Here is a 13,948-nt window from a genome sequence, read left to right on the forward strand (position 1 = left end):
GGGAAGGTCCCTAGCTGCTGAGCAGCCACGCTCTGTTTTGTCCCCACTCTTTAGAGGCTCCCTGGGAGCAGTGCGAGGTGTTCCAGGTGAGAAGGCACCACGAGTCCCGCCGCCTCCACCAGCAGGTACCGTGCACTTCCATGCCCATGACACCACGGCAGAGGGACGGAAGACGCCGGGGGACGAGGCCTGGCGCCACATTGCCTTCGCCTCCCCGCCGAGGAGCCGGGTCCCCGGGCCCGGCCCCGTTTCCATGGCGACCGGCGCCCCGCCAGCCGGATGAGCCATAGAGGAGTCCTCCTCCTCCGGCTAGATGGACCCCGGCGCGCGCCGGGGGCGGGACTAATGCAAATGAGGCAGCCTAAACCTCGCCGCGCGGTGCCCTCACACAAGATGGCGGCCGGAGCGAGCGGCTTCACTTGCCAGGACATAAGATGGCGTCGGGCCGGAGCCGGCCCAGCGGCGGGGGTCGGGCGGCGCGCATGCGTGGATGTGCCGCCGGGCGGCGGAACGGCGGGGGCAGCGCCGGTACCGGAGGCAGGTAGGAGGCGCGGGTACCGTATCCCCCCCATGCCGGTGCCGTCGGGGCGGAGCGGCGTAGGGGACACCCCCCTCAATGCAGTGGGGCAGTCCGGCTGGGGTGGGGATTCCCCCCTATAACGGGGCTGCGTGTGTGGGGTGAGGCGTTCCCCCCCATCCCTGCATTGGTAGAGCCCTGGGGCGTGCATCCCCCCGTTACTCTGGACGGTACCATTTGGGCCAGGGGTGTGCGCTCCCTCCCGGCTGTCAGTGCCTGCGGGCAGCGGCCTCAGCGCTTGTTTCCCCGCTGTGGAGCCGGCAGCGATTCGCCTCCCCACGTCCCTCTCCTCGCAGCGTCCCGGCAAGGAGAGGTGTCCCTGGCATTGCCCCGCTGGAGGTGTGGAGCGGGGCTCTCCTGCCGTGTCCCTGTCACACCTGACAGCACAACCCTAAATGGACCGTCCAGTGCCATGGAGCATGAGCGGGATCCCAGCGACAGTGGCTGTGCCCGGCTGGACCTCCCCTCAGCATGGGGACCCTGCGGATGGGGCGCTGCCGTGACACCCCTGCTTGGGCTTGTGTTCTCAGTGGCCAAAGAAATGGCATCCCCTTCTCTGGGTGGCATCGCCTGGCTCCCTGCGCTCCTGTCCTGCTCATGGGATGTCGGATGCTTTAGCCGGGGACCTAGGGGTGTTTTTTAAACCTAAATGCTACAGAGATCTCTGATGGCCACTACAGCCGGGCTTCCCTCAGCCCTTGCTTAGTGGTGCGTGGCCCTGTGGCTGCAGCTGGGGCACCGGGGGGGCTTTGGCTTTCAAGGGTTTGCAGAGGTGATGGGTCTCCCCAGTGAGAAGATGGAGATAGGCAGTAGAAACTCCTGGTTGCTGCACTTGGGCACAGTGGTAACAAGTTTTTCTCACCTGATGCTACCTATTGAGTCTTAACAAGGGCAGGCAGTATCTGTGCAGCAATCCTGTCTTCTAGCTTCTATAATTCCAGTCTTGGGAGGTTGTGTTCAATCAGGGTTTCATAAGTACTTCCAAACTCGTAATTTGTGGGCAGAGTTACCTGGCAATGGTTCCTGTACCAGTCCTGTGAAGTCCACTACAGGGTTAGAGCTTGTAATGACAGTAATATCATGGGGAAACAGTTTTTAATACATCCAACACACTTTCCTTACGCTGTAAAACAATTGTTTAAGAAAGGGATGCCATGTGCTGCCTTACCAAGTTCCAGGGCTAGGAGATCTACACATTTACCTCTATTGATGAACCTCGTAATCTCATTAGGGAATGAGATCTGATTTAATGAGATTGCTCTGCTGGAACACAGCTTTGCACAAACTACCAGCTGGCTTAAGATGTTAAGTGTCATTTGTGTGGCAGTTCATCACTTTACTGATGTTACAGTTTACGTGTATGAGCTCTGCAGGAGCGGTGGAAGAACCTGATGGAAACACATGATTGCCTGGAATAAGAAGAGTGTCACCAAACCTCTCACGATATGGAGGCATCTGTGATTGTTGAATTGGCAAACAGTACCAGGAAACACCCTCATGGCCTCTTCGAAGTGGTCTGTTTCCGTGTCTGATCCGGGTGGTATCAGGTTTTCAAAGGCTTCATTGCTTTACCTTTCAGATACCAGGCTGCTGTTGGGGAGTCTGTTAATGTTTCACGTGGGACATGTTTGGTGTTCCTTCAAGAATCTCTAGTGGATTATCTGAGGAAACATGGCGTTAGGTTTTCAGAAGTAGTACATGGAGAAACTGAGAGTCTTGGAAATGTATTTATCTCTAAGAGGGTGCACAGGGTCGAAGTTTGGTCAGAGGAGCCTAAATTTTGTGGAGTATGTGTCTAGGTAGGAGCTTTCCTGGGACAGGAACAGGATTTTGAGACTTTTTTTTGTCTAAATGGAGGGACCATTTGAAGGGACCAATGGAGGGAATGAAACTTTCAGTTTCATTGTGAAATAGCTCTGTGGAGGGATGTGCCTTCTTGCTGAACAGAGTCCTGCCAGAATCTAAGCAGCTCCATGGGGTGAGGTGTCTGTGCTTTGGAGGTACCATGTGCAGGGTGGGAAGGAGCGTGCTGAGCCTGGGCTGTGCTCACAAAACAGGCTTGTCACTGATGGATAAGCCTGACCAGATGAAGACATCTGTGACTGAACATGTCACTTGTAAAGTCTGTGAGGAATTGGTGTGCCCAGCACCAGGCACTGCGCTGGGACAGGTCACGGCATCAGCTGTTCCATGGGTGCAGCTTCCCTGTTCGTGGCGCTGGGCTGTCAGCAGCCCAGTCCTGTCTGGCCATGACGAATGTCTGGAAATAGTGTCCCCTCTCGGGTTGCTTCTCCAGCCGGTGCATTTATTGTGTTGCAGATGCAGACACACAGAGCTCGTGTATTTTTCTGGCCCTCTGCTTCAGCTGGTAAGCCATACAAAATCCAGAATATGCAGCTGAGGCAGCGTAGTGACGGCTGGAGCAAGCACAGACCTATCATGAAGTATTACTTGGGATATTCCAGCCTGCATTACCCACATGGTGGGGAATGAACGGGAGGGTCATCCTGTTACTGCGGTCAGGTTTGCAGATGACTATAGCAGGTTCCTGAGTGACAACTTCAGCATATAGGAATTGTCTGGCCCTGCTTAAAAGACAGGCTTGGGCCAAGAGTCACATACAAAGCTCTGCTGCTAGCTCAGTACAACTGACTTCAGCTGTGGAAGGCTGGAGCTCAGCCTTGTTGCAAGGCCAAAGGGTTGCCAAATTGCCATGGGACACAATGACTTGTGAATCCAGCTGTGAGCTGGCGAGGAAGTTAGAGCAGATGTTGGAGCCCCAAACTGTGGTGTGTTTCCAGCCGCCGTATGCCAGCACTCAAACAAAACCGGTTCTTTCCTGGTAGCCACTATTCAAACATCCTTCTCAAAAAGATAACATCTGCAAACGTCACTGGCAGGAGCCAGATGTCAGATGCGGAGGTGGAAGGTTCTCAAATAAAGGCTGGTTGCTTTCTAATTTACAAGCTTGCTGCTTTATGGCTGTGCCTTAGAAGTTCAGTGTGAATGAATGACAGCTGTTCCCTCCTGCAGCTCCTTTTCCCATTACTACTTAAAAGCCGAATGTTGAAAAGTTCTGACATACTCCATGAGCAATTCTCCATCCCAAGGAAAAGGTTACGAAAATACCAGTATGGCAAGCTTAAATAACACAGTGCTTTGGATGTGGAAGCAAAATCCACTTTTTACAGACAACTGTGATTTGTTTCTTTTCATCTGCACATTTGCAGATGGGGAGACGGGGGAAATATATATAAAATGACTTAACAGCTATCCCAGCGAAGTGAAATCACTTACAAATGTCAGCTGGCTGGAGGGGTTGCACATCTGTGAGGGAGTGACGAGGGAGAAGGGGAGGAAGTGCAACTTCACATTCTTTAAACATTCAAAATGAGGTGTCTCGGTAAACTTCAGCAGCTGTGGTTTGTGCAACATGTGCTTAGTGAGGCATCGTTTGGGTGGGTACGGTGTGAAGTGCAGCACTAAGGAGCAAGCCTTGAGAGCCTTTGCTTTCAAACAGGATTTGGGTAGGGAAGTCAGGTTAAGAATTGCCTTTGTGCATCAGACCGCTGGTCTGTCTCACCCCATGTCCTGCCCCACGGCTGCAGCAGGAGATGCTGTTTAGGAGGCGAGCACATGAGCCTGGCCACTGCCTGTGGCCTTTCCACTTGTCCACCCCTAGTTTGCACAGCCCTGGGATTCAGGATGCTGGAGAGGATTTCCCTGCCTGTTCCCTGTAGTAGTTGTCTGTGTACAGCTGTTTTCCATTAAATTGTCCAATCCTTAACCTGCTTTGGCAGCAGATGTCAGATGTTTGCTACCTGCCAGGTAAAGAAGTATTTTCGTGTGCTTTAAACTGATTTCCTGCTGGTTGCAGTGCGTGCTCCTAGCTCTTGGGTCCTGGCACGCGGCACTTCCACCTTCACCATATCCACTGCACATGGGACATAAACCTCGGCCGTGTCCCCCTTCAACCTTTCCTCTCCACCTGAAGAGTCCCAGCTGCTTAGTCCTTCCTCAGCGGGCAGCTGCCTCAGTCCCTTGACCCCACTGGTTGCCTTTCTTTGTTCTCCCTCATCTGTATGTCTCAGGAAGTTTGTAGTGAGGTTAGATATGCACGCAGCGGTCAAGGTCTGGATATCCTGCAGTTTCATATTGTGCAGAATGGTGCTGTCTGCTTGTTCTCCATCCCGTTCATGAGTTGCCCAACACTCTGGTGGCTTCATCTGCCGTTGAGCCAGTTGTCTGCAGAAGGCTCTTGGTGAGAGACAGAGGACTCATCGGTGGGTCAGTTGGCTTAGCTCTCCCTTCTGCTTTATCTTTACACGTCACAGATTCTTGATTCCTTTTCAATTCATGACCATACAAAATGCAATTTCCCCTTGAGGCTTGTCTGTCTTTAATTACACCTATAAAAGTTCATTGTCTGGCTGAATTCCCCTCCAAGCAGTGTCTTCCTTTTATCTGCCCATGGGTTTTGGCATGGTGGGGCTGTGGAACGGTGGCTTAGCTCCACGAAGGCTCTGCAGTTGGATCCAGTTGAGGTCTAGTGCTTTGGCTGGGAGTGGAGTCGATGTGCAGTTTCAATCTAGTGATGCAATTGATTGGAACAAATGCTGTTCCTAATCCTTCTGAGCTAGTTATGAGGAATTCCTTGGGCTAGGCAGAGCGGATGGTTATTTTTGCTTTTGTGATCTTGCCTAGAAGTGGTCAGACTCATGGCTTCTGGGAACTGCTGAATGGGACTGGTGTTTCATCAGGTTTCGTACCCAGCTGTTTATCCTTCCCCTTGATCTTCTGCTTGGACTTGATGCAGCTGATGTTGCAAGCCCAAGAAGGCTGGCTTGGTGCACAGGTTCCCGTTTTGATGTGCTCATTCTTATCCTCAGTTGTGAAGTCCCCATAGCGTGTCTGAGTTGGGTGAATGCAGACCCTGGAGGGCTGAAACAGAGTGACTTCCAGCCCTTTATCTTGCTTTTGACAGTGTTAAGATAGTGACCTTGTTGTCACCCATCACACGTACGCTGTGAACAGGGCTTCTTATGGTGGCAGGGGCTGGAGAAGCTGGTTTACACTGATTGAAGAACCCTTGACATCTCACCAGATACACGAGTGCCTCTGAAGAGGTGCCTGTGTTCTGCCTTTGGTCTGCAGCGACTGGAGTGTGAGAGGGGGCCCAGGCTGAAAAGCACCAGAGTACACGGTGGGAGGACGATGGAGCCATCTCCTGGCTGTGAGCTCCAGTCACTGCCAGCCCGAGGAGCCCCCTTGTACCTCAGCCCTATGTGAACATACAGCGACTTGTGCTTTTCCACTTGTTTTATTTCCATATATATATTTCTGTCCAGCCAAAGCATCTTTATTTCAGACACTGACCCTAAAATTCATGCCACTCTAAGATGAGCTGGACAGCTGCTAAACAGCTTCTGGTTGCCTTTATCCCATGCTGGCAGCATGTCTGCTGCATGCTATCGTGTTCTGGTTGTGTCTCTTCATGCCATGAAGCAGCAATACTGCTTGCCATAAATATCTCCCGTCTGAGCCAGCCCAGTTGCAGTCAGCTGTGACTGCCTGGGGAAAGCAGCATGCGTGTGAGGTTACATCAGAGCTGTTGGCATTTTTCTGTGGCTAAAAATGTACACTGGTACCTAAAACTGTCAGTGACGCGTTGTGTGTTTTCTGAAAGCTGCTCTGTTGTTTGCAGCTCTCTAGCTTCATTCCTCCCGGGAAAGAGCTGGAAAGCTGATCGGCTGCTTGTGGGATGAGGAAGAGCATCACAGGGTAAAGAACAGGGCAGCCTGCTCATGAGGAGACAGGTGTAGCTCTGGGAGCCCACAGCCCGGCCTCAGCTTAAGGAAACAGCGTCAGTGCAGCAGACAGCTTTTAGTCTCTTAAATCCTCTCCAATCCACTTTGAACAGCTCCTCAAAGCAATATGTATTCTGATCTCTGCAGGCAAAGATTGAGCAATTAATTTGATTCAACCGTTAATTCATTTAAAGAAATTGAACCTGATTTGATTTAATTTAATTTTATTTTCCTGTAGGAGCAACAATGGATTGGCCCCCAAAAAGATGTCGCAGGTGTTGGGATAAGACATCCCATCTGAAATGGAGGTGATCCAGGGAGCTGAACACTGACTGCACCGACATGGGGTTGCGACTCGTGGCTTGTCTCTTCCATTTGCCCACTGCAGTGATCTACGGGTCCCTGTCGCTCTTTGTTTCCATTTTGCACAACGTGTTCCTCCTGTACTACGTGGACACTTTTGTCTCTGTTTACAAGATTGATAAACTGTCCTTCTGGATCGGAGAGGTTAGTCTTTTCCATAGGCTTCTGCCCTCTTAAGAAAGAAATTGTGAAACCAAACCCGCTTCTTGCTTAGAAGTGTGAAGAGCATTAGCAGCAATAGCAGTGTTCCCCTTTGCAAAGTGAGCCTTCCAAGTGCTGAATTGAACTTTTCAGGCTTTCCCACTCATATAAAGATGGAACAGGCTGGGATAGAAAACCCAGAGACTTTGTTCTTAAGACCGCCTTTCCTTGGGGATATTGGGGTGTTTCACAACAGTGAAAACCACTGCCCTGCTGTGTCAAATCTGGCAGTTGCCCCAGGCAGCAGAATCATCCCGCGGTGTGGGGCAGGAAAGGTGTGCTGGGATGGTTCCTGCTGGTTTTTCACTGTGCCAGCTCAGCACTGCTTGCTTCAGTAACACAGCTGACAGGAGCTGTCCTGTGCTTTGTTTCACTGTCCTGTTTTCTTCCCTAGACGGTGTTTCTGATCTGGAACAGCCTCAATGACCCTCTGTTCGGCTGGCTGAGCGACCGAGTGTTCCTCAGCACGCAGCAGTAAGTTAGCTCCTGCTTCCAGCAGAGGCTGAGGAATTGTTTAGTCTCTGGGGGAGATGACGTGAAATTGGCAGCTTTAAAATGATGGTGTGGGAATAGTTCCTGAGGCATGGAGCTCTTAAATACCTCCTTTTCCTGGCATCTTTGGCATTCAATACTCTGCATGTTATTTCAGGACTTGGCTGTCACACACTTACCTGGTGTATGTGACCCTAACCCTTAACAATCATATGAGTGGTACAGAGCTCAAAATATGGGTGTCTGAAATCTCAAGCCCCTGCTGTGTGAGCAAACCTCTTAGTGGGGTGTTGGAGGGTGTCTGTACATGGTTCAGGAGACACAGGGGGAAAAGACAATTACTTCCGCTGGAATGCCTGAGGCCAGTTATTCCCAAACTCCCTGTAGCATGGATCACTGTTGGCCATTAGCATTTCTCATGTATTTACATCAAGCTTTTAAGGAAAATCATAGTGTAGCTTCCTGCAACTAATAAAAACTTCAAGTGCTCGTTGAAATCACTTACATGGTGCAAAGCACAGACAGTGCAGCACTGTCAGGAAGACTTGCTCTGAAGAAAACTACCCCTTCATGCTTTTTGGCCTTCTTAAACCCATATTTTCAGTGTATTCACATATTAGCTGAGAAGGTGTCTGGTGTCGGTGCTTGTTATGTAAGCAAAGGCTGTATTTGTGTCTATGCCACTTATACCACTTCCTCGGAGAGGGAGAATGCATGGTCATGCAGGGTTTTGTCCAGGTGTCTAAAGTTTTTGTCTTCTGTTGCAGGCCAGGAGCGGAGATTTCCTCCCCTGAAGTAGTTCTGAAGAGACTCAAAGCACTAAGCCACAATGGCCCCCTCTTTGCCATCTCTTTCCTGGCTTTCTGGGTTGCCTGGGCTCATCCTGGTTTGCAGTTCCTTCTTTGCCTTTGCATGTATGACAGCTTCCTCACCATGGTCGACCTCCATCACAACGCCTTGCTCGCAGACCTGGCTGTTTCAGCAAAAGACAGGACCAGCCTCAACTTCTACTGCTCCCTCTTTAGTGCCATAGGCTCCCTCTCTGTCTTCATGTCCTACGCAGTGTGGAACAAAGAGGACTTCTTTTCCTTTCGCATATTTTGCGTCCTGCTGGCCCTCTGCTCCATCGTTGGCTTCACCCTGTGCACACAGCTGCTCCGCCAGCGCTTTGAGGCTGGTGGGAAAGCCAAATGGGACCAGGAATCAACCCTAAAAGAGTAAGTGTCACCGAATCTGCAGCAGGGACCAAGGCCTGGCATAGATCTGTAGAGTTCTGTTACACGCTGCAACAAATGAAATCTGTGGAAAGATCCAGAACGAGGCAAACTTCTGTTAATCCTCTGTGGTTCTTGTCTGTTGATACAGTTTTCAGAATCACCTCTGTCGCACTGGCTCCTAAATAGGACAAAACTATCTTGTGGCACCCCTGGCCCAAACTGGAGGCAGAGCCCTGACCTGCTGCATGGCCATCCACTGTTTGGAGCATGAAATGAGTTAATATCTAGAGCACCCAGTGGGGCCTGTGACTGGCAAAACATCAGAAGCAGCTTATCGTGACAGCATTCCTGCTTGAGCATGAGGCCACCTTGCTGCCCATTCCCTCTGGAGTGGGACAAGTGAATATCTCTTACCCTTTTGCTTGTTTTAGCTACCTGATAGTGGCTGGGCTGTCGGTAGCCACAACGCAGCTGGTTTTCCCCCTTCAGCTCCCTTGCTTTTCTTTGGGCTGCCTCACTTGTCATCTCTTGTTATGAGCTGCCAGCATTATGCTGCAGTAACACGGCAGATCTTGATGAGCTGTGCCAGGTGAGCTAACTGCAGGGGTCTGGAAGAGGAGCATATGTGTAGTGGAATGGCTAATAAGAGGATGATGCTTCCATGGACAGATGCTTGAATTTTGGGTTTGGAAGACAAATGTTCTTTGAGAGACCTGTTACCTGTAGTTCTTGCTAGCAATAAGCAAACACTGGTGTAGACTCTGCTGTTTTGATTTGGTCTGGGGAGAGGGATGGTTGGGATGGGAGCTGAGGAGAGGCAGCTCCGCATCTACAAAGGGAGAGCTTGTGCGCTCTCCCCTGCTTGGTGTGAGGGATTTATGGTTGCTTTTCCTCCTCTCCCTTTAGGCTGTACATCGAGAAACTATCCGTCCCCCCGGAGAAGAGGATCACCCTGGCAGAGTATCTCCAGCAGCTCTCCCGGCACCGCAACTTCCTCTGGTTTGTCGGCATGAACCTCATCCAGGTGGGCGCAGCAGCGGTGTGTGTGATTCAGAGGATGCGTGGTGCCTCTGCCTGTTTGAGGTGGTGATTCAGCTGCGTGTGAGTTCCCCCAGAGGGCTTGCCAGTGCCCGCTTGCTCTTGGAGCCTCCTGCACATGCCGGCTGATTCAGCAGCTGGTAGCCACTCTCCCTGTTGTGACCCAAGGATACTTCCTGAGTAAGCTGTGGGGTGCTCCTTCCTCTCCCTGCAGCATAAACTGGAGCATGGGGGCTGGATAAGCTCACCACAGCCCATCTGGGGTGCAGAAGCACAAGGCCTGGCTCGTGGTGGGGATGAGTTCAGGAGTGCAGTTTGCTGGCGTGGCTGTCAGCAGTCTCCTTCTCCTTTCCTGAGGCTCCCATCACTGTTCTCGCTGTCCAGCTGGATTCACCTCCCAGCTGGCTTTTGCCATTTCTGTTCTTCATCCTCTGCACTGATTACTACCAAATGCCGGCAGGCTGCCCAGCTTCGTGCTGCACTCACAGCTCCCTGTCTCCCTGGGGATCCCTCACTTCCCTTCAGGCAGGCTCTTGATGCTGGTCTGCATCTTTGCATTCAAGCCTCTTCCCGACAGCTGCCTCTTCCCTCCTGCTGTGCCACTGTCTCCCCCAAACCCTTGTGGTCACCACTGTCACCTCCTTGCCCCGCCTGCCCCAGCAGCTGGGAAGCGGTGCTGACCACACAGTGGGCACGGCTGGTGGTGCTGCAGCTTTGCAGTCTCAGCCTGCGGAGTTGTAAACTCCACAGCCAAGCTTTTGCTCTGCTGAAGTACTCCAGGCCCATCCTGCATGGTCCCTTGGCGCAGGGCTCCCAGGATAACAGAGCCCAGAAGGCTGTTGGCTTTTTCTGCTCTCTTAACTGCTGCTCCTGCTGACCAGCTCATCTGCATGCTGCCTTCGCAGGTTTTTCACTGCCACTTTAACAGCAACTTCTTCCCTCTGTTCCTGGAGCACCTGCTGTCAGACCAGATCTCTGTCTCTACAGGATCCTTCCTGCTTGGTGAGTCTCAGGTGGGACTGGAGGGAGCAGCCAGGGTAGGACTTGGCTTCAGTCTGGGTTCACTCTTCCCAAACTCCATCTGGGGAGAGGTGTGCTCACATGCAGGTCTCTGGCCTGTAAGATTCACATGTGCACATGCCCCACATGCTTCCCTGGGGCCTCTGAGTTGTCCTTCATGGGCACAGAAGTAACCTGGAGCCTTTTCTAGTGATGAGGAGCCCAATGTGCTGGACTCTGGCCTAAACCCCACAAAGGAGGTGTTCTGAGCATTAGTGGCTGCAGAGAGTGTCCCCAGCATGCAGCAGGGAACACAGCCCTGAATCTAATCCCTTTCCCCCTGTGGCATATGGACCATTTCCAGGCTGCTGTGGCAATGTGGTATGTGGGCAATGGGAGGGTTCTGTGTGGGTCAGGACTGGTCACAGTGTCCTGTCCCTGAGTTCTGCTCCCAGCCCCTGCGTGACACTGGGCAAGTCTTTTCTCCCTTCCTGCCCTGGAAGTTGCTGGCAGAAGGCTTCTCTCTGTGGGAAGTGTGTGTGCTGGGCCACAGAGCCACCGGGTGCATCTGCTGCAGCATTCTGTATGTGCCCGGGGCTGTTCTGTACCATGTGTCCTACAGCTCTGCTGGGGACGGCAGCCTTGTTCTCTTTCAGTATTGGTCCTGGGGGCACAGTGGATACTGAAACTCCCTCAAGCTATTTGTGCCTCTGTCTCTGCTCAGGTGTTTCCTACATTGCCCCCCACCTCAACAACCTCTACTTCCTGTCCCTCTGCCGCCGCTATGGGGTTTACGCTGTGGTGCGAGGACTCTTCTTCCTGAAGCTGGCTCTCAGCATTGTCATGCTCCTGGCAGGACCGGATCAGGTGTATCTGCTCTGCATCTTCATTGCCAGGTAGGCAGCAGTCCCTTCCTCTGCCGCCTGGGGAGGGAAATGACTTGTCTTGGGGAGAGGAGTGGGAGGCAGGGAACTGTAGCCAGGGTCACACAGAAGCCGTGATGTCCCTATTCAGTGCTTTGCCTGTTGTTCTGCAGCAACCGGGTGTTCACAGAAGGGACCTGTAAGTTGCTCAACCTGGTGGTCACCGACTTGGTGGATGAGGATCTAGTCCTGAACCGCAGGAAGCAGGCAGCCTCTGCACTGCTCTTTGGGATGGTGGCTCTGGTCACCAAGCCTGGCCAGACCTTCGCCCCTCTGATCGGCACCTGGCTGCTCTGTGCATACACAGGTAAGGGTGCTCCCAGGGAAAGCAGCGGGGCAGGAGAGGGCAGACCTGCGAGTTCAGTGTCCTCCACTATGTCCCGTGTGGGTGCAGAGGGCTGTGCCAGGTCTCTGCATCTCCAAGGCCGGTCACTTGAGGTGACAAAGGTCCATCCCCACTGTCCCCAGTCTCATAGACTCTTCTCTGACACCAGGTTACGACATCTTCCAGCGCAACCCCTTGAGCACCTTGGTGAGTGCCCAGCCGAAGCTGCAGTCTCCTGCATTCCTGGAGCCAACGCTTCGCCAGGGCTGTTTTTACCTCCTTGTCTTCGTACCCATTACATGTGCACTGCTGCAGCTCCTCAGCTGGTCTCAGTTCAATTTGCATGGGAAGCGTCTGCAGATGGTGAAGGCTCAGCGCCAGAACCTGACCCAAGGCCAAGCACCAGAGGTCAAAACGATCTAGGGGTGCCCAAGCCCCCTGGGTGCAGGCTGGTGGGCTGAGGCAGCCCAATGTTTACAGCTCAACTGTGCAATGCTGTAATGCCAACGTTTATCCATTCCAAGAGGTGGCCACTGGGGAAGGCAGAGAAGTTCAGCATGGGGGGCCTGGGGTAGATCGCCTGGCCACAGGAGCAAGAGCATTTCATCCTGAGCTGCCCCAGGGAGCAGCGGGGAGGCGCTGGGTTGCAGCGTGTGCTAGAGACAGACACATCCCTGGTGCCATCCTGTACCCTGGGCATGGCCTTGGGGAACCACAGCCTCTGGCTGAGCGAGAGACAACCGCACAGGGAGTCCTTCTTTGCTCTAGAGCCCTGCAGCTGTGGGGAATGGAGCAGGAGGCTCCTGAGGGACCAAGTGACTGACAGGGTGACAGCAGGAGCAGGGATGGGAGGACCCTGAAGGCCTTTCCCAGTAGATGTTACAACCCCTCCCACATACAGTGCTGCGGTTCTTGGACCAAATCCACCAAGGCATTTCTTGTTCCCAGGACAATATCCTGCACAGCCAGGGGCTGCCAGCTGTGCTTGTTTTCTGCTGAGTTCCCTCCTTCGTAGCCTTGCAGAGGGAGTTGTTGCAGGCTGGGAAAGGCTTTGGGATGGAACTGGGCTTGGAGCCTGGAGCTGGAACATGGCATTTGGCATTCTGCTGCCTGCTTATTCCTCCTCTCCCTTCTACAGCCCTGGCTTAGCACAGTGTCACACAGCTGACAGCCCCCTCCCACTCTGGCAGGGGCTGTGGGGCTGAGCAAACCAGCCCCTAACCCAGCCATGGAAGTGCCTCCCTGCCCAGGGCCCTCCCAGGTGACAGGCAGCCTGGCACCTTCCCCTCTTGCAGGGGGAGAGCACAGCCTGGAGGAGACACCAGGTCTTGCTTTTGTGCCTTCAATTCCTCTTTGGAACCTTTCTGAGAACACTGGGCTGGCACAGGGCTGAGATTTTACCCCTGTGGGGAGAGACAAGATATCTCAGCTTCTCTCCACTTGAAATGGGTGTCCCAGAGTGTGACCAGATCCATGGCTCCCAAGCCATGGGCCCAAGGTGGTTTTGGCAGGGAGCAGATAGTCACCAAAGGGAGCCCTGAGGTTAGTGAGTGTCTCCCCAGTCCCTGCATTGCACTTGGGGGTAGGCAGAAGTGATGTGCCAAAGCAGAGCTCTGCCCTGTGCGTGCCTGCAGCAGGAGGGGTGCGCAGGCAGCGTCTGAAAGTGTCTGCGTAGGGATGTGCTGATGTTTAGTGCCAGGTTCCCTCTGGGGTCACCCACAAACCTTCCATCCTGCCTCAGGACATGGCTGCCTTCTGTCTTGGACCAAGACATTCCTGCTGTGAGGCTTCTGTAGCTCATGGTGTTCCAATCCTAAGTTATGTGCAACTTATCACAAGGTTTGAGAATGATCCTTCATTTCATAAATTAAAGATGATCTTTTTCTGTACTGCTTGGTGGTTTTTTTCCCAGAGGGTGGATGTCACCTGGCTGTGGTTGTGTGGGAGAAGAGAGGCAGAACTGCACCAGCCCTTGACCTCTCCATAGCGGCAAACTGAGGTCTCAG

At 52.9% G+C, this 13,948-nt stretch overlaps 1 protein-coding gene across 1 annotated transcript; it reads left to right on the forward strand.

Annotated features, from left to right (window-relative positions):
* Nucleotides 1-473: 473 nt before the first annotated feature.
* On the forward strand, nt 474-13,831 carry MFSD13A (major facilitator superfamily domain containing 13A). Its single transcript, XM_030488570.1, has 9 exons — nt 474-541; nt 6,623-6,891; nt 7,343-7,422; nt 8,208-8,657; nt 9,564-9,681; nt 10,601-10,697; nt 11,419-11,590; nt 11,731-11,924; nt 12,112-13,831. Exons 2-9 carry the CDS (start codon nt 6,727-6,729, stop codon nt 12,363-12,365), a joined length of 1,530 nt encoding a protein of 509 aa, XP_030344430.1. The 5' UTR covers nt 474-541; nt 6,623-6,726; the 3' UTR covers nt 12,366-13,831.
* Nucleotides 13,832-13,948: the final 117 nt, after the last annotated feature.

Source organism: Strigops habroptila, chromosome 5 (assembly GCF_004027225.2).
Source record: "Strigops habroptila isolate Jane chromosome 5, bStrHab1.2.pri, whole genome shotgun sequence".
NCBI lineage: Eukaryota > Metazoa > Chordata > Aves > Psittaciformes > Psittacidae > Strigops > Strigops habroptila.